This window comes from Apteryx rowi, unplaced genomic scaffold, assembly GCF_003343035.1.
Source record: "Apteryx rowi isolate R43461 unplaced genomic scaffold, aptRow1 scaffold_59, whole genome shotgun sequence".
NCBI classification, from domain to species: domain Eukaryota; kingdom Metazoa; phylum Chordata; class Aves; order Apterygiformes; family Apterygidae; genus Apteryx; species Apteryx rowi.
This window is the reverse complement of record NW_020450860.1, coordinates 2,299,796-2,326,932: the sequence shown is the minus strand read 5'-3', so window position 1 is coordinate 2,326,932 and position 27,137 is coordinate 2,299,796. Positions and strand designations below refer to the sequence as shown.

Genomic DNA, 27,137 nt, shown 5'->3' with positions numbered 1-27,137 from the left:
AACCCAGGCAGAATACCAAAAGTGCATTAAGGTGGGTATTTATAACATCATGAATGCAATGCGTGTAATGTCACGGTTCCTCCCAGGATGCACAATAAGAGGAACACAAATGTAATGGGCTGAGGAAGCTTTTTAATGAATTTGTTTACGAAGATGGATTAAGGCTGTCTGTCTAAGAGCCCGGAGTGATTTAGAGCTCTAAGTAGCGCCTATAAATAGAGCCTTGAAGGCAGTGGGTGGATCCTTCGTGGGCTTTCCAGTTAATTGTGAGAGATGAACCTTCGCAGCAGCAGCTGCTAAAAATAGCCTTGAGTCTGTCGGTGCTCTGCCTGGTCCCCTGGCACCGGAGCCGGCTTCTAATTACCTTCAGGAGCAGCCCGGGCCGGTGCCGCGGGGGCCCTCCCCAGCGCGGAGCACCGCAGTCTCCCCTTGGTGCAAACTGGGGTCGCAGGAGCCGGCAAGCCTCACGGGCTTAGCGCTCTGGGGGAAAAACCCAAGTTATTCCTTTTTTTTTTTTTTTTTTTTTAGTGCATTCCTTGCTGAACAGATGTCTAACGGCTCCTTCCCGCTATGGTTTCTTTTAAGCGTATTAACTTCAGTCTTCAGCTGAGACACTTCGGGTGTTTTGTAGGAGAGGGGCGAGAGCTCGGACGAGCGGCTCGTTCTCCCAAGCCTTTTCTACGCAGCAACGTTTTGAGTAACTTGCTAAAACTACYGAGCGCTCGAGCATGGGTTGTGTTACCGGTAAGTGGCAGGGCTGGCGGGCTCCTGATGGTCACGCCTGTGCTGTCTCTGCCTAGACTCATTACGCGGTGCGGGACACCACCGTGCTCTGTACGGACGAAGCCATAGACTCCCTTACTGCCACTATCGAATGTGAACAGCCTCAGCCGGACCTCTACAAGTGAGTATGACAGCAGCCCCTGCTCCTCGTCTTCTCCCGGCCTGGCGTTAGCTGCCTGGTGTCGTTTTCCTACGAATGCCYGAGCCACGCTAGATAGGGATCTAATAAGCTGCAGGTCAGCAAGGTGAATCGTGTTTGCCTTTCATCTAAGAGCGAAAGATTTTTTGAAGGTGGTGATAAGCTGCTGGCCTCCTTTCTGACCAGGCATGGCAAAGTCAAAGCCAGCCTTCTTCAGGGCTCAGTCTTAGAGTAAAACATTTCTAGTGAAATGCCTGTCATGGTGTAACGAGTTATTTTTTTGTCAGCTAAGCTTGTAGTAGTGGTCCATGCACCTATTCTTAGGCGAGTGTGCACTCTAAGTAAAAATGCATTGGCCTGAACTTGGTTTCGGGATTAAGGTGTCTTCGTGGTTAAATCCTTTGAAGGAGATTTGCTGCGATGTCTTTTACTTTGTAAGTGAAACAGGAGCGCATATGTGCAGTCAGTTAGTACCGCTCCCCTGAGGAGCGGTGACGGGAAGAGCAGCGCTGGCTGGATGGCAGGCAGTCGTCTGTCCGTCCTGCATGCAGGGACCCCTCTGAAGTGGGAGGCTCTCAAGTGTACTAATCTGCATGTTTGTTCCCATCTCCTGACAATGTTGAATATGCTTATGGTCGCTCTTTATAAACATGTGTTAATATTGTATTATAATAAAAGTTTCTTATTTTTATTGCAGATTTGTTGGAAGAATTATTATCTACAGAAGTAATCAAGAACCTGTAGCCAGGTTAGTCTTTTGGCTGTTTTGCTGGCCCTGCTCAAAGATGTTAGGCATCTGTATCAAAGTTCAAGGGTCTGAACTTGTTACCATCACTAGGGAACGTCCATTTTCTTTAACTTTTCCAAATATTTTGTTTATTAAAGGAGGCCTATAATTTATCTCTCCACTTGCTCTCTTCTGCCACTCAGTGATTCAGTTGTACCACTACTGGTGATTTGGGAAGCTTTTGGTAACTTGGAGTGAAACCTGTAGACAATCTCTAAGTCTCAGCTCTTAGCTGCTAGAGCCTCCAAGAAATGACCCAGGAGACCATGGGTGCAAGATGAGTTTGCAGGTCTGAGGGCTCACGTGATGTAAAAGAACATGCATTTCTTCTCATCCTCTCTTGTCCCTGCAAGAGCTGTCCTTCGTGGCCTTAGGGGTGAGCAAGTCTGACAGGCATCTCGAGCCCAAAGCCTCTGGAGTGCAGGATCACCCTTAGCTTCCTTCCCCTGCTGAAATAACAGCCAGCAGGAGCAAAGCGTGGTGTGATGCTCTCCACGTCTGCTCTCCAGAAAGCCGCTGCTCTGCAGATGAGCTGGGGAATTAATTAGTTCCTTTTCCAGTCTGAGGACCGGTAACTTGTCCGTATTAGCAAAACACCCTTTTACCGTGCGTAGTGATGTCGTCGGGGCAGGGAAAAYGGGAATGGGCCCAGTGCTGTGAAGAGCCTAGACTGGAGGGCAGCTCTGGTCCTCATACAGTTGGTCTGAAACGGTCTGGTGGGGAACAAATTCACCAGGCAGTCGCGAGGGACTGSTACTTCTGGGAAAGCAGGAGCCTCTACAGCAATCAAGGTGTTTCAGCAAGAATAGGCAAGGAGGGTTGTGTGACATCTTCAAAGCCAGATGGACCGTTTCTGTCCTCGGTGTGGTGCCTGTCATGCTTCATGCTGTGACAGATTTACCAGAAAACCTACAGGGTGAAGTCTTTGGGACCGAGAGATGGATGGTTGCCTTGAATGCTCCCTGCGACACAGAAATCCTCAGTGATGGGACAGAAAAYGCTTGTTTAGATATTTGCAGTCAGATAATCTAGTGCCTGATTGATTGAAGAAACAGAAGCAGCAGAGGGTCATGGGTGGGATTTCCAAAGAGAAATGGAAACATGAGTGGAAAGGGGCGAGGGAAGAAGCAGTCATCTTTTCATGGTGCCATTTGATTGCCTGTGTGCAAATTGATAGGTATTCGCCACTTTTATAATCAGGTTTTTATAAAAGTACTGGAATATATTATTAGTTCTGAATGTCTGCACTTATTCTCAAAATCCTGACTTGAAATGCACCATTAAATCTGGAATTTTGAACACCAAGAATAGTCCGTATAAGATCAAATGGAAATGAAAGTACGTAAAGGGCAAAACAGGCAAAGTCAAACAATTCCCAATATACAAGTCAGGTAATCAGATCTTAAGAACCTCTGTTTAGGTTTTTAATTTATGTCTGGGTTTGAATTATAAAGAAGTTTGAACATGTTTTCAGTGCTGTAATGTTATTTCTTTTATGTTCAGGTCTTTGGGTCCTGAAAACCTGTTGCTGAAAGGTGCTACCCTCAAAAATACCAAGAAGATCTATGGTGAACAATTTTTTTTTATTTATTTTTATTTACATAGTTCTGATGAGCAATGCTAGCAGACAAACGTAGATGTTCAGCACTAAATCTAGGGAGGGGAAAATGCTTATCTACAGCCTGTCTGCCAGGACTCTACAGTCACATTCATATGCAAGCTGACTGCAAAATTTTGAGGGTGAGATTGGAGATGCTGGTTGTCCGCAATGCTGCCAAGCTGTGTAGGCTGAGTTAGTATACCTGAGCGAGCTTTTCCCTTTCTGCCTGATGTATAAAGAGTAGGGAGTTGTTTCCAAATCCTTTGCTGAAAATCTGTGCTGTTATCTCGGTCGTAGACATTTGTAATTTAGGATGCAGGCCGGGGTGGAAGGCTAACCCTTTTCCTAACCACACGTGGTTCCCAGGCTCCTGAGCCATGCTCAGGGATATATGCAATTAATGTCACTTAGCAGCTGCTGAGGCTCCTGTAGCTGCACAGCCCTTAGGTAATACCTTTTTTGTGAACTGAGAATCAAGTTGCATGTAACCACTGATGCCCCTTCTGGCTAAGGGAGAGCTGGATCCCTCTTGGGTTGCAAGTCTCTTATGAGCTCTGCTTTAATATTCGGTAGGAGTTGCAGTCTATACTGGAATGGAAACGAAAATGGCTTTGAACTACCAAGGGAAATCTCAGAAACGTTCTGCTGTAGAAAAGTGAGTATTTATAGTAGGAAAAAATCGGTAAAAGCTGTTGGTTTTTTTCATGGATGATTTGTACAGAAATAATCCCCTAATCTGCTGCCTTTTGTTTCAGATGCTCTCTGATTGCATAGAAAATCTGTGTATTTGATTAAGCATATCTTTCAAGAAGCTGCATCATTTAGTAGTTTTTCTTTATTTTAAAAAACTAAGAACTGTTAAAATATATGAACTGACCCTGAGTATCAGCACTGTCAAAAGCAGTTGTTCTATAATTCCCTCCTTAAAAGTAAGGAAGTTTTGTTCCTGCTTATTTGCATAATTTTCTATTAAAAATAGCTGCAAGAATTTTAAAGAGAAACCTRTTTTTCAGATCTATCAACGCTTTCTTGATAGTGTATTTATGCATCCTATTGAGCAAAGCTACGGTGTGCACAACTCTGAAATATGTCTGGCAGAGTAATCCGTTTAATGATGAGCCTTGGTACAATGAAAAGACTAAGAAAGAGAGAGAGACGTTCAAGGTAAAGAAATTTGTATTTCAGCACCTCCTCCAGTTTTATTTATTCTGACAGTTTTATTTAACATGATAATGTCTGCTGCCAGCCCTACGGTTCCTTGCTTGCTCTTTGGAAGTGCTGTCGTTTACTTCGGTCTCTCCTGTTTGTATTTGTTTCCTATCTCAGTTGCTGCCTACCTTATTCCTGCTTGTGCACAAGAATGATTGTGTGGGGTAAGGCAAAGCAATGCTCTTAGCCAGGCCTGCTGCTAAGCCGGCTTGTGCGCTGGCATCCCAGTTACCCTGGAGAAAAGTGAATGCATGCCAGTTACTGACAGCAGGCAGAGAACATCATTTGCACCGTGCAGAAATATTATATAAATGCAGTAGCTGATTTAACCTGAATCCTTATCTGAACTCGAGCTACCTTTCAGCTTTGAGTAGATAAACTTGAGTTGAGGCCATGTCAGCTAGGCTCTTAAACTTGTTGAGACACAGGTGGCCAAGCCTGAAAGAGTGAGCATGTGTGTGCGGGGCAAGCAGTTGATTTGGTTGGTTACTGAGGAGGACTTACAGGGATGTCACCGAATCGGTTGTTCCTTGGTCATGGCTTCGCTGGGCTCAGACCACTTGCTCCTCATTTCCAGTAACTTGAGACCAGAATCAGCCTATAGCATTTATAGGAGTATACTTGAATAAAACATAGCTTTAGCCATTATGAAACACTGAAATACACTTCCATAATATACCCTCATAGATCTGCAGAAGACAAAGATTTTCTACATGGAAGAAAAATAGATTTTGGCCCTGCACCTTAGCTATATTCACTTTTTTTTCATTGGCTTTTTTTTTTTTTCTCCTCTAACCCTAGGAAAAAAAGCTGTCTAAAACCTTGGAGGTGTTCTGTAAACTAAATCTATGCCCATCAGACCTAACTCAGGGACAGACTGCATCTTCCTCTCCTTTTTTCCATTACAGGTTTTGAGGATGTTCACGGACTTCTTGTCATTCATGGTCCTGTTCAATTTTATTATCCCAGTCTCCATGTATGTTACAGTAGAGATGCAGAAGTTCTTGGGCTCCTTCTTCATCTCTTGGGATAAGGAGATGTATGATGAAGAAATTAAAGAAGGCGCGCTGGTGAACACCTCGGACCTGAATGAAGAGCTCGGGCAGGTCAGAATGTACTCTGTTTGTATCTGCTTTAACTAAAATTGGCTGTATTGGCAGCAGAGTGCCTGGGACAGGAAGGCGAGGCAGAAGGGTGTGCTCTTAACACCAGCGTGAACACCATGCGTGCACCATCCCTTCTCTCCATGGTGGGGCTGTGGACCAGACACATTAGTCAGTGACTCAAGGGAGGATTTTTCTGTAAAACCTGCCGTTTCCCTGTGTGAACGTGTCCAGTGCCCCGGCAGGAGCAGCAGGGCTGGAGTCCCTTGCGCCAAGGGAGGGCATGACGGAGAGGATTTTCTCTCCACTCTGAGCCGGCAAACCGCTCTGTGCTCACTGTGGCAGACGGCGCGTGTCTCGTCGGTGGAGGAGGAGGCGGCATGGTGTTGTTTGTCACTTTTGGTAACTCTTTCTGCATCTGTGGACTTAGATGACTGTGCCTCAGATGCCCTCTCCTGCTCGATAGTCTCTCTCCCCCTCTCCACCTCCCTCACCATAGCTGTTGGGATATTCTGTTGAAAACCATAAAACAGAAGTACAAAATCTTTGGAGTGTTGACCTAAATTGAGTATTGTGATACTTCTTTTGTACAGAGGAACCTGAAGAAGTGATTAACCATGGTGTCTTGTCGTTATACCACTACTCTAACAAGAAAGCTTAAGCAGAAATTAAAAGCCTTGCTGTATTTAATTAAGACTGAAGAAAATCAGTTCTCGGTGTGGAGCAGGACAGGGAGAAAATTGATTGCTGTTTTTGTTCCAGCATGCTGATAGCTCTGAAAAATAATTAGAAGGCCACTGCCGCAAGAGTCCCTAATGGTCTCCTTAATAAGAAACCTTATTTTGCCAGTCAGTCGTGGTCCTGTCAGTGCAGAACTTCAGCTGGTTTGGTGGCAGTTTCCATTTAATGTGATTCTACTCACTTTGTGAAATGGGTAAGGTTATAAATAGTGTATGAAAGAGTAGGAATTGGGTCATGCGAATTGTTTCCGTATTGGGGAATGTCAAGTGCAGCACTGTGCATGTCAGGATGGTTTGCTTTCACTGCTTCAATTATAAATAAAAATCCTCTCTCTCTTTCAAGGATTAGTGAAAATAACGTCTACCCAATCATCTCTCTGGGCCCGTAATGCTCATGCATCCACACTGCTGCTGGTTTTGCCGGAGCCCTTAGGTAGCTGCTAGCTCCTCTTTGCTTATCCATGTCAGCAGAGGCTGTGCGTGGTGCAGGYGCAGTGCCTCCTGCTTTTATTTTGCTCAGTTTGTTCAATTTGGAGCAAAAATTACCTAATTTAAATATACCACTAAGATGAAAATCCCACAAAGGAGGCAGTAAACCTGCAGTAGCAGCTCTATAATCATCAGAAACTATAGCAAGGTAACAAATAAAGAGGATGAGGAAAAGCTAAGGGCCTTGAGATGGATTTTAAGTCTCCAGGAGCTGCCTCTAGCCATCTGAGAAGTGGACTGGGAAACAAGGGAGTTGCTTTGAGGAAGGCAGTAGTTAAAGTGTATGGTGATTTAACTCACTTGGGGCACATGCATCTTTTTGGGGTCCAGGTTAGGAAAGCGGAAAAGGATTCTCCAGGATTGGCTCAGATGTATTAAAATGGCCCAGCCTTTCATTTTTGGGGTGTCTGCTTCTACAGCATGGCTCTTTGCACAGCAATGGAAGGTGGAAATGCAGTGAGAACTGCTGCCTGCTTGCTTTTAGGTGGAGTATGTGTTCACAGACAAAACTGGGACCTTGACGGAAAACAGCATGGAGTTCATAGAGTGCTGCATAGATGGACATAAGTACAAAGACTGCATGGCAGAGGCTGATGGTTTCTCTCAGACTGATGGACCCCTAAAATACTATGGCAAAGCAGAGAAGGTAAGGAGTCTGTGTGGTGATAACTTAGGTTTTCTGTTGTCAGCTCCAGGCTGAGAAATTAATTGATCTGTTAGTGTGGAAGCACAAATTCAGGTGCAGGGTTTGAGCATTGCCCAGTTTGACAGCTTCTGAACCAACATTTGGAGCTAGCTGGTTGGGGAGGGGGGAGGGAAGAGAGAAGAAAGAACAGGGATCATGAATATATACATACATATATATGCGTGTGTGTGTGTGTGTGTATATATATGTATGTATGGAATATATATACAAACCCCATGGTTTGTAGGTGTTCTGGAGGTTTGGGTTTGGGTTTGGTCCTGCCTTGACAATTCACTGAGCTTGCATAGGGTAACGTCTAGCAATAATGGATCAATTCTTGCGACTTTTATGTTTTCTCCATCACTGAGACAACACTACATAGTGCTGAAGTGTCGAAGCAGCTATTTAACAGTTGCGCTTAACTGGCCTTGAACTAAGGCATGTCATGTACCTCTGAAACCCTTCACTGGTCCAAGGGGGAAGTGCCTGGAGGGAGTTGGTTGCTGACTGTCTAATATGGGCTTCTCTGAAATCCCTGTCTGACGAGTTAGTATTCTGAAAAACCCAAGTTATTTGTCTTGGTGGCAATTTTTGTGTATGCATATTTTTAAAAACAACTATGACCAAGGACTTTGAGGTGGGGCTTGATACGTGAACTGAAGTTTGTAACGAACCCTTCCTCTGATTCTGCCTAGTGTCGAGAAGAGCTGTTCCTGCGTGCCTTGTGCCTGTGCCATACTGTTCAAATCAAAGAAGGAGACCAGGTGGATGGATTGATAGGACATCCGGAACACAAATGTACCTACATCTCCTCTTCCCCAGATGAAATTGCTTTGGTGAAGGGTGCAAAAAAGTAAGAATTTTAAGGTTGTGTGTTTGGTTGGTGGTGTTGTGGGGGGTTTTTTGTTTGGTTGGTTTTTGTTTTTTGTTTTTTTGTCTGAGCTGACGTAATGGGAAGGAGGTGAAGGTTACCTGAAAGTAGTAGACCCTTTTCTCTAATGAGGTGCTCAAACTGATAAACTGCAGGTGTTTGGAAAGCATGTTGGAGTACCAACCCCAGGCCTGACCAACAGCCTTGTGAAGTCACATGAGTCTTTGGGTTTGAATAAGTTTTTCCGTAAAAGTGCTGTTCTACAAATGGTCTTTACTGAGCAGCTTTTCAAGAAGCCTGGGTTTGCATTCGCTAAGAGGAGTCCCAAAGCACTGCAGTGCCTGAAGTAGGAGACAGGCTCATTTATTGGAGCTCACGCAGGCGTGTGCAGGTTCTGTCCTAATGCCCGAGAAAGGGACAGTATTTACTATGTGGTACATATATATACTATGTGAATACTGTGCCTAAATTGCTTCCTTTGTGTGCGGTGGCAAAATAATAATTATGTGGGTTACTCTTGTGAAACCCGCATTTGAGTTCTTTAAGATGTTATTGCTAATTCCTCTTTTTTTTTTTTTTCTTTTAAGAGTAGGGCTGTTGCAGCCGTATACTTGCTTGTGCCTTGTAAATCTGCTGGAGCCCTGGGGACCGAGTCCAGAGCGTCTCGGTGCCTGTGCATTGCAGTGCCTGGCTCCCCTGCTTATGGGAGCAATGCCAAAGCATCAGAGCTGGCTCTGCGTGGAGCAAGCACACATCCAGCAGAGCTTTTTAGCTTGGGCTTTAACTTCTCTGCTCTCCTCTGCAGTACAGAACATGAAATAAAAACATTGCTAATATATAATACGTGCTAATAGATGTTTTCAATGTTGTTCTGTCCTCTTGTTTATTGACAGGTATGGTTTCACTTTTCTAGGACTTGAAAATGATTTCATGAAAATACAAAACCAAAAGAATGAAACTGAAATGTAAGTGCCATGGAAGCCTGGCAAGGAATATTGCTCATAATAATTGAACGGACTCTGCTCAGCACTGGCTCTCACGTGGTTTAATTAAATTCAGGCTGTGTGGCAAATGAGACAGGGTCAGAGCTGTTCAGCAAGGGTTGTCAGACCAGTTACTGACCTGCACAAACATTCATTCATTTTACAAATTGCAAGACAGCAAAGAAAAGGCAGAAAGGCTTGCTTGCAAAAATCTGCAGTCAATTCTAGTGGAGGCTAAATTCAGGTCCCTTGAGTGTGTGTGTATCCTTCATCAGTATCTGCCTGTCCGGATAGCTCCCTCGATTCATGGATTGGTTGATAACCTTATGGACAGTGGCTGGGCCTCAGAGCAGGATACTCTGAACGCCTGAGCTGCGTGAAGTTGCTCCCTTGTGTAAGCATGCTTTCACTGTAACTTTTTTTCCCATTCCTGAACTGAATTAGATTTTACCCTGTGCTAACAACGCCTATGACATCTGCAAGCATGAGAGCAGCTGAGAATTAATTACCGAATCTAACTGCTCCCCTAGAACTTGCCGTCACAAGCAAGTTTCACTTCTTACTCTGCTTATGTTGAAATGTCTTAATTAAATGCAAGAGCTAATGTCGCCGTGTGCAGCGTGTGGTGCCCCGCCAGCCTGCTGCGCTGCGCCTGTGCCTGGTGGCTTGGTGGCCCCGCGGGACCTTGGCCTGGGAAGGGCTGGGGCAGCTCCTCGTTCCCACCCAGTTCTGACGCTGAGCAGAACAGTGCCCTGTCCCAAACAGTGTCGCACGTGGTGTTCCCGGCCTGCAGGCAGCCCTGTCGGTACTGTGCCGTGGGGTAACGCGTGGGGCAGCTGCACCGCAGGGCCTCCCTGGAGGACTGCGTGCAGCTCTGAGGATCAGGAGTATCCGAACCTTGGGCTCGCTGTCCTGCAGTGAAAAGAAAAGCAAACCCAGCATTTTGAGGTTTGGAACATGCAAATGGGGGGGATACTATGTAGGAGGACAAACCAGTGAGCGAGCTTGCATTGCATCAGCTACTTAGTAGGTATGTATCTTAGTAGGTATGCATGCTCCTATTTTATAGTAAAAGCAATGGAGTCTTAGCCTCCGTCTGCTTTGCGGGGCGCATTACCTCATTTTCACTGCAACGAGGAACGTGCTCGTGGGCAGTTAGTGGAGTATAGCTGGTTCACAGTATATCCAAAGCTTTGCCTTGTGGTAGTTCTCTCGTGTGTCCCTACCCTCAACCCTGTCTTCAGAGCAGCACTAGAGCTCTTCCGCTCCGTTTTCCTGCTGAGCCCCCAGTGCTACCTTTGGGAGCTGTTCAGTTGCTGCGTACGAGTGAATCGTAGCTAAGATCTGTTCAGAAGCTTTAAAAAGTACATCGCCGAGTGGGTGCTGTGATTTGTAGAGTGTATAGATTTTTGCAGATTATTACGTGATTTTCTGTCTCAAATAGTTATTTTTCTTCTACCAAGTCTAAGCTCAATCCTTTCTTGTTTTCTGAAAGGTACCAACTTCTGCATGTACTGAACTTTGATCCTGTCCGTCGTCGTATGAGCGTCATTGTGAGAACCACTGCAGGTACAGTTAAAACTCGTTCCTGGTCTCCCGTAGATGTGTGCACGTACACACAAATACAAGTTTGCCTTGTTCCCGTACCGAATGTGTGTAGTGCTGCACACTGTAATTCAGAGAAGCTAAGCTGAAGGTTTTCCAGGCCTATCAGATTAACTTAGTAGGTGAGGGCTCTGACCCAGTAGAGGTTACCAAAGGCAGCTACTTAATACACACGAGCTGACCTCTGGTAACTGGCCACACGTGCGCTCTGTGCCCAGCAGATGCTGCCTGTGTCAAGTCCCAGGCTGTCCACTCACCCTGGTCTGTTCCTCTTCCTTGCTGTCCCATCTCTTGTCTCCTCTGCGTTTAAACTGGCGAGCTTYCTCCCTCGCGCTGCCAGCAGATAAGGGAGGGATGGGGACAGTGACCTGCAGAGGATGCCCTGCTGTCGCTTGCCACGTTCCAGCCTGACGTACAACCACAGGGGAGAACCAAGAGGAGATCTGACACCTTCCCCTGAGTGGAAATGCCAATAGTGTGCAAAAAAAAAAAAAAAAAGAGGTAACCATCCTTCTCAAATTTCAGTTCCCAAAAGTAGGGAACACTGTAGCTTTACCCTGCACCCTGCCAAAATGCTAGGGCTTTAACATAGGAAAAAATAAACTGCTTTGTCCAGCCTTTTGCAGGAAGTTTACTCAGAGGCAGACACTGACTTCTGATATTCCAGCCCAAGGTATTAAAGTCAAACAAGGTTTCAGACAGGTTAGTGTCAGGCATCTTTCAATAGGCAACCCTGTCTAGTAGTTCTTTCTGTAGTTCTGCCAGATTTCTTCCTCTGCATCATTTGCTGGATATTGAAGCCAATGTCTGTTAAGTACTTCTACAGGTTTTGAATGCTATAAACTGTTTATAACTTTGTTTTAGGAAAGTTGCTTCTCTTCTGTAAAGGAGCAGACTCTTCTATTTTTCCAAGAGTGCAACAAGAAGAAATTCAACAAACTAAAGTCCACGTAGACCGCAATGCTATGGTAAGAACGTAGATGGAATTTGGCTGGCTCCTGGAATCAGGAAAGCCTTATTCCAAAAATAGGGATGTGACCTTGCTTTGGAGGAAAGTATTGAAAATGTGAGTGTCACTTCTTATTGTTTTGAAGCCAGTCGTCTTTCCTTTTTTATATCTTTGGCTTCCACATTTATTTGACTTTTGATATACTTATATGGTATTAATTGCAGTTGTGTCCAAGCATCTCCCAAATAAGTTAAAAATAGAAGTAACAATAACAATCTTTTCTCTGGTGAGAGAGATCTTTCAATCAGTTTATAGTTGTTTTGCCTGTGAAGGTGGAAGAGAAGTATTTTCCTAGGAGGGGTCTGGCAGCAGTGGCTGTGCACTGGGCTGGTGTCCCACGCTTGGTCCATGTTGTCCCTTCTGGGCGCACGCTGTCTGCTCTGGTCCTTCTGCCTTTCATATGGTGGCCATAGGGACATAGAGAAACTGGCCCTTTGACTTAAGCCAACAAATTGTCACTGCTGTCAGGGTCAGTGCTGATGGAAAGCACTAACAGCAAGGAAAAAACACTAACCCTAATGTTGGGAGCTGTGGAAATCATGTTTTTTAAAGCACTTGTCTGCTTTTTTTTTTTTTTTTTCTCCCCTCCCTCCGCTGCAAGGATGGGTATCGAACGCTTTGCGTGGCATTCAAAGAGCTAACTCAAAAGGAGTATGACAAAATTGACAGGCAACTTAATGAAGCTAAGATGGCTCTGCAGGACAGAGAAGAAAAGATGGCAAAGGTTTTTGAAGACACAGAAGCAGACATGCACTTGATTGGGGCTACTGCTGTAGAAGACAGGTAAAGGGATGACCGACGTGCAGACCAGGCCCTGTAGAGGACGCAGCTTCTCTGACTTTGCTGGGATGGATCTGTTCGCGCTAGCGCAAGCTGTGGTGAATTTGATGTGCTGCCTGGAATCGCCTTGGGCATGATTATGGGACAGTGTGGGAAAAGTGGGAAGAAAAAAGCAGTGATGAAACCCAGAACAGTCTGCAAGAAACGGAGCAGCAAGGCAGTCATTGCAACGTCCTGACATTGAAAATATTCAGGGCAATTACTCTGTGGCACAGCCCATTACGTAGTACCTAGTTGCTAAAATTGGCTAGACAGGCAGAAATTAGGATTTATTAATGAAGTTACAGAAGTACTTACATTTCTAGAAGGTGAATTAAGCATGCAGTGCCAATTTGCATATCAACACTAATACAGTTTTATGTGCAGTTATAGTAACTGCATGTGTAACTTAGGCTCTTACTTTTGGCTCTTATTTTTTGCAATACAAGGCAATGATTTTGGCTAAACATAAAAATTTGGGATTGCTGAGTTCTAAGCCTTGTTCTTGTGGTAGTAGCCTCTCTGGCCAGGGGACAATAGATTAATTTCTGTCTTATATTTTCTACCTGTAAAATAAGTATACCTTAGGAAGTTGTAAGGCTTAAATGGCAGTGTTGGTTAAGCCTCTTTACACCCCTAAGGTGCTCTGTCTTAGCAACATATTTCTAAGATCCCTGCCATAGGCTTGCTGGGAAAAACTCTGCAGTCTTCTCGGAAGGTCTTGTTTATTCTGCCATCAGACCTTTTCACTTTACGTATAATCTAAAGCTGCTTTAAACTTGTTTTGCTTCTCTCCAGTAGCATGGAAAATAAGATGGTTTTTAGTGGTGCTTATGTACGCTGGGATGTACCCTAGATGTAGCTGTCAAGTCAGTTTGAGAGCTAATATGCCAGCAAGCATTAAGTGCTCATGGTTTATCAGTGACAGTTGCTAATTATGGCTTCTCCACCTCATCTCGTAGCTGGGATATGAACAGTGGTTAGAGTCTGTGACTGCCTCAAAGAGTCTCAGGCCAGCTATATAACACCATACAACTCTTAACGCCTGAAGACGCGCTGGCTCTGGGGGCTGCGAGCGAGGCTCAGCTCCCTCCTCGGGGCGGTGGGCTCTGGGGTCGGTGCCGCGCATCAGCGCGCGGAGACGCTCGGGAGCTCCAAGTGTGATAAGGGACGTTTTGCTTCCGTTTTTAGACTGCAGGAGCAGTCAGCAGAGACGATCGAAGCTCTGCACGCAGCCGGCATGAAGGTGTGGGTGCTGACTGGAGACAAGATGGAAACGGCTAAATCCACCTGCTACGCCTGCAGGCTCTTCCAGACCAGCACCGAGCTGCTGGAGCTAACGGCAAGAACTGTGGGGGAGAGCGAAAGGAAGGAGGATCGGCTCCATGAGCTACTAATGGAATATCATAAAAAGCTGATTCAGGACTTTCCCAAAAATCGGGGCGGCCTGAAGAGGTAAGTGATAAATTTGGATGTGCGTGTGGATAATGGCATGGGTTGCAGATGCAAGCTTGATAGAGAAATACCACCATGTTGTAGCATGGGGGACTGGCTACTTACATTGCTGCTGGCTCCTTTCCTTTGTTCATTATCTCTAGTATTGGTTTGTTTTGAACTTAATTATATAATTCCCTTAGTGAAGTCCCCATGTGTTAAATCCAGGCTTTTTAAGGTTGCTAAGTCACAAAGAGGGGTGGGGAAAAAGCTTAATACAGAAGTAACTTCTTTTTCTGCTAAAATGGCACAAATGGCTAGATTGACTTCTTAAAATTTATTTTTTTTTCTTTTTTCTATTTCTTGTGTCCTAGAAGCTGGACRCTCAGTCAGGAATACGGCCTGATTATAGATGGCTCAACGCTGTCACTAATACTCAATCCTTCTCAGGATTCCAGTTCTAGTAATTACAAAAACATATTTCTGCAAATCTGCTTGAAGTGTGCTGCAGTCCTGTGCTGTCGGATGGCTCCTTTGCAGAAAGCACAGGTACGTGCTGCGGCTTTCGCTGACTGTCACTTGTGTGTAGCTAATCTTTGCTGCCAGGGATCTTCTCTGGGAAGCATTTCGTTAGGTAATAGGACACACTTACAGCCTGTAGGGTGGAACTTGTGACCTGATCTGTAAAGTGGGCTTTAAAATCTGTAATGGGGAATCTGCGTGAAGTTTATTTGCTTTCTCTTTCACCAGGTGGTACTAAAAAACCTGTTGGTAAATCAGTCCAGGTTTGGGCTCTTGACTTCCATGAGAGATCCGCCTGCATTCAGGCTGCTGCACTGGGCAGTAGATGTCAAAGGTCAGAAAAAGACTGCTGCGGATTTCTTTGTGGAAGCGGCTAATTATTCCACAGGAAGCAGGAAGTAATGCAAATGGCACACCAGTTCAGTAATATTAAAATGAGACAGTGTTGCTATAACAGTCTGAGTTATTTAACAGGAAAATGATGCGAGTTTGAAAAACTTCTAGGTAGCAACAAACCTTCCACACCAAGTGTTAGCCAGGTGCTCCTTTTCTTTCATTAGAGAGATGTTTTTAGAAAATAGCCTTTAGATATAATCTGTGGTTATTTCCATATGGCAGTTTGAGGCTGTGTTTCCTGCAGCATTGCATTAAACAAAATTTAGTCATCCTAATCATCAGGGATGCCTCCAGGCTACGTGCAAGTCTCTTCCAAACTTCAGAGCGTGATGGAAACACACCAGTCTTTCAAAAGATGAACACAAAACCTTTGTTAAATATGCTTGCAGGAAACCACAAGCACAAGCCAATTAAACAAACAGTTTGTGCTTTTAATTCCTTTCCAAATTTGGAAAGTGGAGTCCATGACTTCCCCATGACAGCTGATAGTATCAAAAGCCTGATGAACAGTGTTTCTAGCCCCATTCCCGGTACTGTTTACTGCCACGTGAAATGCATGAGAGGTCACATCTTTGTAGGAGAGCAGATTTGGCAGAAGGGAAGGGGAGGATACCACTCTGTGACTTGTTTGTTAAATACTGTCCTTCTAGCCCTATAAAGCTGGATCTTGGCTTTTGCTCTGGTTGGTGACTGAGAAGGAAATCACAAGGGCTTTTATTAATCTGAACTCTCTGGGCATTGTTTTGCTGCCACAGAAGCCTGATTCCTTGTTCGGAAGTGCTCCTGAAAGTGGGGCAGTAGGGATCTCCGGAGCTTTTTAACAAGGTCTTTGGCTTTGCTGATTTCCTCTTTGAATTCAATTTTTTAGATTGTGCGAATGGTGAAGAACACAAAAGGGAGCCCAATAACACTATCAGTAGGGGATGGTGCAAATGATGTTAGTATGATTTTGGAAGCGCATGTTGGAATAGGTAAGATCCCTGACAATACCTAATCTGATATGTAAAACTTGTCCAGAGTCCATCGACCTTACAGGGCTTCGCTGTTGAGGTACAGGCAGCGTTTCTGACTGCAAATGGTTAAACCAAAGCCCACTGAAAAATGTGAGATATCTGCTGCTGCCTTCATGGGAGCCAGAGTTTCACTCCCAGTAAATGCTTGGGGTCATGGTAGGCTGCTGACCTTTATGATAGTGACATGCCCTTTATCTGTGGTAAACTGCATGTTGTGTTTGAAAACTATTGGCCAAATTCAAGGTTGTAAAGGTTGCTTACTGGTCGGAAAAAAGGCACGAGTAGCAAACCGATGTATGACAAATGACAGTTGTTGTAAATGCAATGCAGTTAAGATGTCAGATTTTATTATGAGTAACTTGTAGCAAGTTTTTTTTAAATAAACAAATAAAATTGTCCAGTCTTGCATCTTCCTCTGCCCTTGTTGTACCTCCTTCATACCCAGTGGTAAAATCAGTAGGGTTCTTTTACTGCCCTCTGTGGAAACAGGGTTGGCACTAACTTAACTGAACTATGTGACTTCTCTCACTCTTCACTTTGCTATTAGATTTAGTGCTGAGAATTTCATTGGGATTGTGTCTGTTTATCTCAGCTGAGCTGAAATTGGCCTTTGTCCCTTCCCTGGATGTCTGCAAAAGCGCTGCAATGCTGATCACAGCTGCTGATAATTCAGCACTGGGGAGTCAACCTATTTTCCGAGGGCTGCTGCTCAGTTCTGCTGGTTTTGCCCAATTTGTGTGACTGACAACAGAATGGAAACTGTCTTAGTTTCTGCAGATTGCTGTCAGAGGTACTGGAAGTGCTAGAGATCTTTATTACCACTGAAGAAGGGTAGATGGAAAAGAAAGGACAACCTCTTTATTTTTGACTGTTGGAAATGTCGTATTACCCTGTAGCAAATAGAATTCCATTGTAATTCATGTGGATATGCTTCCTGAGTGAACAAAACTGGCTTTCTTGAGCTCAGCTCTGAGGAGATGTCTCTGGAGTCCGAGCACCTGGAATGAAATAACTAGACTGTGTAAGGGGCAGGCAAGCATGCGGGGAAACCAATTCCTTATCTTTCATCAGGTTTTCTTTGCTCTTCACCACATTCTCTTAGATAGGAACTCAGATAGTAACTTAAATATAGGTTTAAAAACTCTGAGTTGAGATCTGATTGTCATAGAACCAGAGCACTCAAATGCAGTCCCCAAGGTGCCACAGGTGGGCGTGCAAGGTGGCCTGTTGTGGGCACGTTTGAGATGTTATGGGCTTGAAGACTTGGGAGAAAATATGGGCTTTGTCATGGCTTGAAATACTGCGGTCTGTGAACAAACCTAATGGGGAGCCTCAGTCCAAATTCTAGTCCCTTACAGATTAATCCCTTGCCATGTTTCTGTCTCCAGGTATAAAAGGCAAAGAAGGACGGCAGGCTTCAAGAAATAGTGATTACGCTGTTCCAAAGTTTAAACACTTAAGAAAATTGTTACTAGCACATGGGCATTTATATTATGTGAGAATAGCACACCTTGTACAGTATTTCTTCTATAAGGTAAGGGTGTGTGTTCAGCTTATTTCACTATTTACACTGTGGGCTCCTTTGATAATAGAAGAAAAGTATTGTTTTATAGGATCTATTCTAGATCTGTTTACCTTAGAGAGATACCCCTGCTCTCTATATGCCTTTTGGTTGAAAATGATACTTATAGCAGAATGTGGATGTATGACTGTCTTCCAGTGTCTTCTGCAAATACTAAAAGCTTATTGGATTATTTTTATGCTTGGTAGAAAACACTACTGAGAAGAAGGGCTATAATAGGAAAAGTTATTTGGATTTAGATTGAGAAGTCAAACATATAGTGAGTACGTGGACTCTTCCCTGCTAACATTTGTCTTTCGTTTCTCCAGAACCTTTGCTTCATATTACCACAATTTTTATACCAGTTCTTCTGTGGATTCTCACAGCAGGTAATTTCCAGTAACATGTCTATAAAGGTAGGGTAACAAGTCACAGAATCACTTGTCCTAGTAGAGGCTTGACTTTAGACATCCTGTCCCTTCCTCACCTACCTTTAGATGACAGTAGGAGTTGACCTAGTTGCCAAGCAACATATTTAGAGCATAATATTTTTAAGGCTTGTAACTAAAAGTAATGAAATAAATCAAACTTTCTGTTCTTTCTCTTCTACCACCCCTCTTTGTTGCTTAAACACGGATAGACACCTTCTGGCACGAGGATGTTTTAGTAGGCTTGTCAGCACCTAATTGTCAGCACCTCTGCTCCTCCTAAGAGAAAAATTTTTTCAAAGGCTTCTTGGTCCTCTCTCATCTGCTATTTTTCCCTATTATGAGAGCCTTTAAAATAAGGTACATGAGGAGAGGAATCAGATGTTTAGCTTAGTCCAGGTGAGTGTCAAAAGGACAGATCTTTGTCACAGGTGGAGATAAATTGCCTAAAGTGCTCAGAGACGAGAGCTTTGGGGTTTTGTGTTCACTTGTGCTTTGTGTCTATCTGGTGTCAAAGGCAACCRGGAGGAAGAATAAACCATTGGATTATTAGTCTCTGCTGTCTCAGGAGAGCTGCCTTTTTTTTTTTTTTCCCCCCCTCTTTTAAAACAAGTCATTGTTCCTCCAAAAAAAGTATAGTCTTTGGAGAGTCGCAGGAGACATCAAGTATATTAATAGAAACAGCAGCACCAGAGCAGCTTTAGAATAGCTGTGATAACTGCTATCTAATCATGTTTTTCTGGAGAACGAACTGGAGACTAGACCATTTGGTTACAGAACTTCCTGGAAATGCGGCTGCTGCCTTCAGTGGGAGCAGGGGGAGGACGGAGGTCTCGGCCATGCTCTGGCAGCCTGCAAGGCCTCCAGATGCCTCGACCCCCCGTGGCATTGCATGGAGCATGAGCCGGATCAAAGGAAAGAGTCATTTATGGCTATGACAAGGAGTTGAATCTTTAGGGTATTTGCAGAGGCAGGAGTTGGAAACTGTTAGCGTGTTTATGGGGGKATTCTTAAAGCAGAATTTCTATCTTATATTACCCCTTCTTCCTCTTTTAAGCCACTGTACGATGCTGCTTATCTTACCATGTACAACATCTGCTTCACGTCGCTACCTATCCTGGCTTATAGCCTCCTGGAGCAGCATATCAGCATTGACACACTGACCTCAGATCCACAGCTGTATATGTAAGTACCGAAGGATTCGGTAAGCCCTCAGCGCAACTTCGYTAGCTGTGGCTTAAGTCTTGTTAGTGGAGGAAGCGGCCCATCAGGTATCATTTGAGCAGGTGTACCTGTCCCACGCCGGTGACGTGGCAGGAGCGAACTGCAGAAAAGGCTGTTTCTGCCCTTGCGGGCTCTGCTGCTTCTGCGTTAGAGCTGAGCGTTAGGATGTCCAATAGTTGCCTATTTATGCTCTCTGCGTCCGGCCTAGCAAATTTCACTGCAGTCCCTGTATAAAAAATACACCATGGGTGAACTTCTCCACCCATAAGAAAAAGGAAGCTGCAGAGGTGACTTACCCAGGTGTTTGAGCCTGGCAGTGCAAGCGAAGCACGTGACGGAGCGTGTAATGGATGGAGGGGGCATCTGGTTTTCAGGAGCGAAAAGATCCATTAGTTTACAAAGAGGCGAACGTTGCTGCGGTTCAGCTCAGGCAGGCAGCTTCTCAGCTGGCCTAAACGATACCCTCCTACGGGCTTGTCTTCCCAAGGCTAAAGGCCCTTTTCGGAGCGTATTGCCCGAGGGCTGCGCTCCTCAGCTCGCGCAGAGCTTTCGGCCGCATTGCCYGCGGAGAGCACTGTTCAGCAGGAGACTCTCTCCTTCCTCTTGGCCAGCTTGCTTTCCCCCGGCTGTTTTCTCCTTGCTTGGTTGCAACTGGGGGAGGTCCCAGCTTCTCACAGAAACCCAAATGCATCTCATCTCCCCCTCAGCCCTGCCCGTGCACGCGGGCCAGGGGGCAGCCCCTGAGCAMGGAGCAGGGGAGGTGCTTTTCCCTTACTGCCCTGGCCCAGCAGCAAACTTAGACAGCAGGTCCTCCGCATTTAGAGAGCACAAGGTCAGGACTCTGCTGAGCAGCGCCCCGCGCAAACCCTGTCGTTGTGGTCACAACGCGCCCTCAGTCGTGGAGGAAGCGTATGCTTCGTGCGGCAGTGACACGCTCAAGCCAGGAGCTGCGTCTTTGGTGCAGGTACCACAAGGAAGTTTTCACGTACCTTAAGGTATTGTGCAAAAGTTGCCTTAGGTATAGAAAAATCAGCAAATGCAACAATGGCTTTAAGACTGGAGAGTTTTGTGCGCTTTGGAAATAGGTGCTCRGGTATATGATCGGGCTTCTGCATTCCTCCACTCACATGGCAAAATGCCATTGCATGTATTTTTCAGTAATTTGTAATTGAATATTGTGCAGCAAACACCAACAATAACAGGCTACCATGCATTCACCTGACTGGCTGGTGGGCTGTCTGATCACAGCGATATGGGAATTGAGGGAAAACAGACTAATTGTGCTTTCAGATAGCTTCAGTTTGAATATTCATGGCTCTGCATGTGCTGCTGAATACAGAATGACTCCTGTGCCTCTGCTGTATAAACTGCTGAGCTGCTGCAGTGCAGATCTCTAGGCTGAGGCACTGTAAAAAAGCCTGTTTATGACAAATGCTGCAGGACACAAATAGGAGTGCAAACAGAGCCTGCAGCGAGGAAGTTCTTTGCATTTTCTTTCACAGCAATAAAAACCTCTTACAGTCTGTCTTATCCATGCTGCCTGCTCACTTCCAAATTACAGCATGTTGAGCATTGTCACTGCAGCATCATAAATAAGGTTCAGCAGGGTTTCGTTTTAGAAACTAAAATTACAGGAGTCCAGCGCTACACCTGCTTGCAAGATGCATCATGCTGAAAAAGGATGCATTGCTTAAATAATTAGGAAGAAAAGTGACAAAAGAACAGGGATTTTTGTTATTGCCATAAAAGTGTTCCCCCCCCATTAATCTTCAAATTTTAAGCAAGATAATCTGAAAAGATCCTGTTATAGGAAAAATGGTTCTTTTAAACTGGAAATGATTTCGAAAGTGTTTTGGGGAAAGACTTCTGGAACAGTATTTCCTTTCTGTATCTAGCTACTGTTATGCTTGKGGCTTCAAGGCATGGTCAAAGCCGCACGTCCCTGTAGCCCACGTGTTGATCCAGCAGTCAACTGTAATGTTGGGGGTCTGCAGAAAGGACCGGGAGAACTAGAAGTAACTTTAGGATTTTTCAGACTCAGCTCTTGCAGCTTTGCTAGCCCAGCAGAGAGCATTCATTTCTGCAGTGAGMGCATCACTTATTTTACTGGTGCTTTTTACACTGCAGAGCACTGTAAATATCACATCAGTTTGCTGCTGAAGTGCTAGATCTTATTCCTGTGTTCACCCCAAAACCTTGTGCTAAAACCCCTTGTTAAAACACCAGCCGCCTAATTCAGTAGGTTATTTTCAGCCTGTGCAGGAAAACACCAGTTCCAAGAACTGGACTTGCTCAAAGGGTGAGTTTGTGTATGCAACAAAGAGCGGGGGAATGTGCCACAGATTCCTCACTAGATATAAAATTTTTTTCTGCATCATTGCCCTGTTTTAAATTCAGCAGTTGTTAATCTCGGAGACCGCTGGCAGAGCAGTGGCTCTAGGAGAGAAGAGCAGGTCAGTGCTACAGCCGTTCACTTTGGGTCTGATCTGGATTGGGCTTTGATCTGACTCATCTAGAGGTGACGGACAAACAGATTAACCTGTCGAACCTCTTGTGATTCCTTATGACCAGCAGTTATATATAACAAATGTTGTTTGGGCTCTGTACACTGGCAGAAATGTGCGCGTTCTCCCTCCGTGTCCCCTATAGCAAGGGTCTGCTCCAAAGCCTGCTGAAAGTGGCTGCGACGGGCTTTGCAGCAGGTCCCCAAAGTGACAGTGATTTTTCTTGTTACTCCGTTTCTTGACAGGAAAGTTTCTGATAATGCAATGTTGCAATGGAAGCCTTTCTTATACTGGACCTTTCTGGGCGCCTTTGAAGGACTCGTGTTTTTCTTTGGGGTTTATTTTCTTTTTCAAAATTCGTCATTGGAAGATAATGGAAAGGTAACAACAACAAAAAAGAGAAGAGAAAGATGAGTGTTTCTTTTGTGCCCTGCCTTTTCTCTATGCCTTACAGCGAATGTCTATACGCTTAATCTGTGCGGTGTGTCTAGTCTTGTCCCGTGGTGTAGCATCGCTTATGGTGTGATTCTGTGGCAAATGCTGAAAAGGAAACAGCTTCCAAATCACCATGGAAACCGTGTAGAGGCGGTTGCGCTCTCTAGGTAAAATAACTGGTCTTGCGAACAGCTTTTCTCAGACCTGCCGCTGCCTCCGAGCCTCGCAGGGAGCCCTGGCCCTTCCTGCGTGGCTCCCGGGGCAGGGCGAGACCTGCGCGCGTCCTCCTGCCGGTGAGAAGGTGCCGGGAAGAGGGGGCGCGTGCTCGCCGGGTTACAAGCGATCGAATCGGCTCACGCTGAGACGCTGCCTGTCGGCTGGGACGCGGCAACGGGTCGGACGCGGGCTGTGCCCGCTCCGAGGCGCRCTTTAAGCCGTCCTTTCCCCTTTGCGACGGGGAAGGCTGGTGCTGAAGGATTTTAAGCCAGCATAAGTTAGCGCCGCCGCCAAAAATGAGCGGGCTGTTCTTTCTCCCCCGGCCCCGCTGGCTGCTCGCTCGTGCCTCGCGCTGGGGCAAGCGTTTGCGCAGCCGCGGGAGCGGGTCCCCGTTAACTCGCATGCAGAGGAATAAGTAAATAATCTTTTCGGCTGGCTAACTGGGGGGGATCGGGGGCACCGGCACCTGGGACCGCGCAGGGGAGCGCAGCGTGAGAGCCATGCGGCCCGCCCCGCGCCGGGGTCCGGGTTATCCCGGGAAGCCTTCCCCGAGAGCGCGCAGCACCTTGCCAGGTCTCAGCTGACACGGTAACTTCTTTACGCCATCACTTGTGACCCTTGAAAATACCCTAGCTTTTTTAGAGGGTAATACTTGGAGAAAATCTCATAAAATTTTGTATATGTAAACACCTGGCTTGCATAAACCCCCAAATTTATGGCCTCGGCTATACGCAGTCAGTGCCTGCATTGCAAGTGCAGTGCCTTTCTGTATTTACAGCCATTCTGGTTGTATTTGGATAAAACATTTGGCCATTGATACCTTCTGCAAATGCCTTGAGAGGTCAAGTCTTCGTGGCACTGAAATAAGATATGTGGTTATGTCCTGTTTCGTAAACACTAATGCCTGTAAAAAAGACTGCTACCAGCAATTGTTCATAATATCCATGTATGTTTGATTGAATCCTTTTTCGCTCCTATTGACTTTAATTTTTTTGCATTTTTTTAAAAACTTTTACATTTCATTTTCTGTTTTAATGTATGCATTCAGATCTTGACAGCCTTTGGTAAGCATCTGTCCCATTCATTGCCATCATTTGGATTTATATACAGTATCTGCTTTTCTTTGCTGTGCATAGTCACTAGTATCTGCAAACCAAAACAGTATATTCTAGTATGAAAAAAAGCCCATTGGCGCATTCTGCAAATGGGAGCAAAATGCCATGATAYGTACAGGTGCTCTGATGGTTCTGTGTTACGAGAAAGCAGAAACTGAGTAAATTGCCCAGAAATCATTAAATATAGGTGGTCCAAATGATTTGTATTCTTGATCAACATTGCTGTTAGTAGGAGACTGTATTTGTCACTGTCACGGCCCTGGGTTAATTGTCTGTGTGGTCCTGCATGGCAGGGGGTTGGCGTGAGGGAGCTGGTTGTGCGAGCGGCTGGTGCGTGTCCGAGTGCCTGAACCCGGAGCAGCACTCGCTCTCCATCGAGTCGTGCCCACGCTAGTTCCTGCTTGCGTAGTTTTTCCGTCACTTTTACTGTTTCTTTTGAGCAACGTGCACAGAGATACACGTGGGAATGTAAAATGTTTTTCAGGTTTTCGGAAATTGGACCTTTGGAACGATTGTTTTCACCGTGTTAGTGTTCACCGTCACTCTGAAGGTTAGACTTCTCCTTTCTTTTTCGGTCGTTTATGTTTGCAGTCGTCTCTCAATGCACGTGTGTGCGCTGTGGTGTAAAATCATGCACTCTAGGCTGTAATATATTGAAGATAGCTTTTGTGAATAGTGGGTTGTTTTTTTCCCCCCCAAAAAATCATTTATTCTTCCGTATAGGCAGGACTTTCTAAACAGTTTATTGACTGCTGTCCTTTGTAGCGTATGGTCTGTGTTTGTGGAGTGTGTTTGTGTATAAGCGTTTCTGCTTTGGTAAGTTTTCCTGTTGTTTTTTTGTCCTCTTCAGAGATCTCCAGGTGGGTTCAGTTGCCTTTTATTTCCTTTTCTGTCCCCCCTTTCACTCCTTGGCTTTCAGTTCAGGAGAGATGAGAKGTACAAGGGAATATCTGGGCTTGTCCACCTGAGCTCAGCCACTGCTAGGCGGCCCAGGGATCATAAAAGCATATCTGCCAAATACTCCTAGCAAATCTGCTTTGTTTCATGGAGCTTTCCATTATGAACAGTTTGCATGAGACCTTACAAAAGGTCTCTTATGTTTAGTTCAGGACAGCAGGTGGTGACAGAAGGCAATTACAGTCACCCTGACCTTTAGACTTTTTTTCCTGTAGCATCAGAGGGTGCATCAAACTTATTCTATTAAAAAGTGTCAGCTGCAATTAGRAACTCTGTTTCCTTGTTGATACTGTGCCCATTTGTAGATATTGAAGATATTTTTCCTCTTGTGCCTAGGCTGAGCAGTAGCTGACTTGGGATACTTCAACTTTGCTGTGAAAGCAGTCAGAAATTTCACGTAAATACAACTGAGCATACTTTGCTTCTAATGCCTTTTTTATTTTTAATTTTTTGCTTGCACAGCTAGCATTAGATACTCGATTCTGGACRTGGATGAACCACTTTGTGATTTGGGGCTCCCTGGCCTTCTACGTGTTTTTCTCGTTCTTCTGGGGAGGCGTCATTTGGCAAGTATCCTTCCGCTTCCCGTGGTGCTCTCGCAGGGGAGCGTGCAGCGCTCGCCTCGCRGGGTGCGCGATTGCAGCGTCCCCTTGTTTGGGCTGCGCAAAGGTTGCGGAGGGCAGGGCGTTTGCAGCCACGGCAAGCGCGCGTTAGTACGCTGTGTTTAAGGGCAGCAGGTCATGCGGGGTTTTGGGGGGATCCGGTGCTCACATGGCGGGTTTCCTCACTGGAAAGGAGAAGGATGTTGGTGAAGCGAGGGGAAGCGGGCGAGAAAAAGGGTGATGTCTGCATCTGACACCCGCTAAAAGCCAGTGCTGGAGGAGGGCTGGCGCAGGAGAGGTCTGTCCCAGGAGGCTGCCCGGGAGCCTGCCGGAGGCGCCTGCGGCACGCGCACCCGGGCTGCGATGCAGGCGTTGGGTTTGGGGCGGGAGGGGGCCTGCGGCTCGCCCAGAGAGGCCGTTTCCGGTGCCGAGGCCGTTGTCTTCGTTGGGAGGTGCCAGYGTAAATATTTCATGGTCTCTGCGCACGTGCGCGTGGACGGGAAAGAAAGGAAAAGGTGGTGGTGGGGAGAAGCCCGGCGACGGGGAAGGGCAGAGCCCGAGCGAGGCGGATGCGCCGAGGCAGCCCGCRCTACGGGGGAAGCAAAGATGCTGCTGCTGCTGAAAGTCTGGCTCTGAGTAGGTGGAAAAAACCCTCACTGGTTTCAGTGTGACTGGATTTTAGGTGAAATGGCTGGCAAAAGCAGGCAAGCATAGTAAATTACAATTATTAGTCAGCTTTCTATTTCCTGTGCTAGAGTAGACATTCACATTCACTTTCGTAGTAGACAGCATCTCCTGTTTCCCTCCCTTATTTTTCCTTGGACTAGTGCCATGAGTCACTGGCTAGATCCTTAACCCTGCAGCCTGATAATAAAGAAGTGGAGCTGATTTAAGTATCTTAATTTGGGGTCACGGACTTTGTTTAACTCTTCAGAGTTCATAACAAACAGATCTAGATCTGAAATCTAGCCAGCTCTTAACCAGCTCTCTTTCTTTATGCTGAAATGTGTGAGTTTTCCACTGAAGTGTTTAATTTACATAGYGTGATATTTTAAGCTAATGCTAAACAGCAGAATGCTTTAAAATCCTTGTCATCATTTATTTATGAGGCATTTTTCACAAGTATCTGTCCTCAAGGGAGGGAGAAAGATGCAGATAGCCTATTTGGACCTAGAGTCTCTGGATTTCCACCATCAAAGCAAATACAAAGCTTTAGCCAAGTCCAAAGTTGAAATAAAATGGTCTGTTTTCTGATAAAGTAAATAACTTATTTTTCAGTAATAATATTGAATTTGATGATACTAGTTCAAATCCCTCCCTACCCCCAAATAAAATAAATATGGAAGATGCAAAGCTACATAGTATAAAATGACATTTCAAAAGACAGGACATTCCTTTTACTCTTAGCARTGGTCTTCATGCTTAGAGTTGAAAGCATCTCTAAAGTTAATGTCAGAATCAGGGGGAGAGAGAGAAATATATGAGCACCTTCARGGCACCAAAGGTGGCTTTTTGTCTCAACTAAGACCCAAACAAAAATTTCCACAACACCCAAGTTTCATTTTCTTAATAGGCTCTTAAGCCTTGTGCATCATATTTACAGAAATCCCTCTTTCGGAAGTGGCTTGGACACTTGCTAAGTGTTTGTTCCAATCCCTTCTTCCCCTAAAATGAAGCAAACATGGAAGATGATAATAGGAAACACACAGATATGCCGAAGACTGTGATTCTTTGAAGAGTGAAGTTGCTTCCCCGCTACTGCCATTTAGAAAAGTAACTGAGATGTTATCAATAATAGCAAAAAGAGACATGCTTTGCAAATGCACGTGCCTCCTGCAAAAYGAGATGAAAATCTGCGGATCTTAAATGCAGTTGTCTCTGCTTTCTGAAACCAATTTGGAAAAGATT

The 27,137-nt window shown here is 45.2% G+C and overlaps 1 protein-coding gene across 1 annotated transcript in view; it reads left to right on the top strand.

Annotated features, from left to right (window-relative positions):
• Positions 1-27,137, top strand: part of ATP11C (ATPase phospholipid transporting 11C) — a gene marked incomplete at its 5' end in the record, with an annotated part of 47,453 nt that overhangs the window by 11,478 nt on the left and 8,838 nt on the right. The window contains 21 exons of the mRNA XM_026082721.1: positions 801-904; positions 1,620-1,670; positions 3,213-3,277; positions 3,883-3,964; positions 4,323-4,473; positions 5,427-5,624; positions 7,335-7,496; positions 8,231-8,388; positions 9,300-9,371; positions 10,885-10,958; positions 11,859-11,962; positions 12,605-12,786; positions 14,014-14,277; positions 14,631-14,805; positions 16,043-16,145; positions 17,576-17,721; positions 18,078-18,137; positions 19,234-19,361; positions 22,150-22,285; positions 24,155-24,220; positions 25,090-25,193. Of these exons, the coding sequence (XP_025938506.1) occupies positions 801-904; positions 1,620-1,670; positions 3,213-3,277; positions 3,883-3,964; positions 4,323-4,473; positions 5,427-5,624; positions 7,335-7,496; positions 8,231-8,388; positions 9,300-9,371; positions 10,885-10,958; positions 11,859-11,962; positions 12,605-12,786; positions 14,014-14,277; positions 14,631-14,805; positions 16,043-16,145; positions 17,576-17,721; positions 18,078-18,137; positions 19,234-19,361; positions 22,150-22,285; positions 24,155-24,220; positions 25,090-25,193 (2,585 nt within the window). The remainder of the gene's footprint in view (positions 1-800; positions 905-1,619; positions 1,671-3,212; positions 3,278-3,882; positions 3,965-4,322; positions 4,474-5,426; positions 5,625-7,334; positions 7,497-8,230; positions 8,389-9,299; positions 9,372-10,884; positions 10,959-11,858; positions 11,963-12,604; positions 12,787-14,013; positions 14,278-14,630; positions 14,806-16,042; positions 16,146-17,575; positions 17,722-18,077; positions 18,138-19,233; positions 19,362-22,149; positions 22,286-24,154; positions 24,221-25,089; positions 25,194-27,137) is intronic.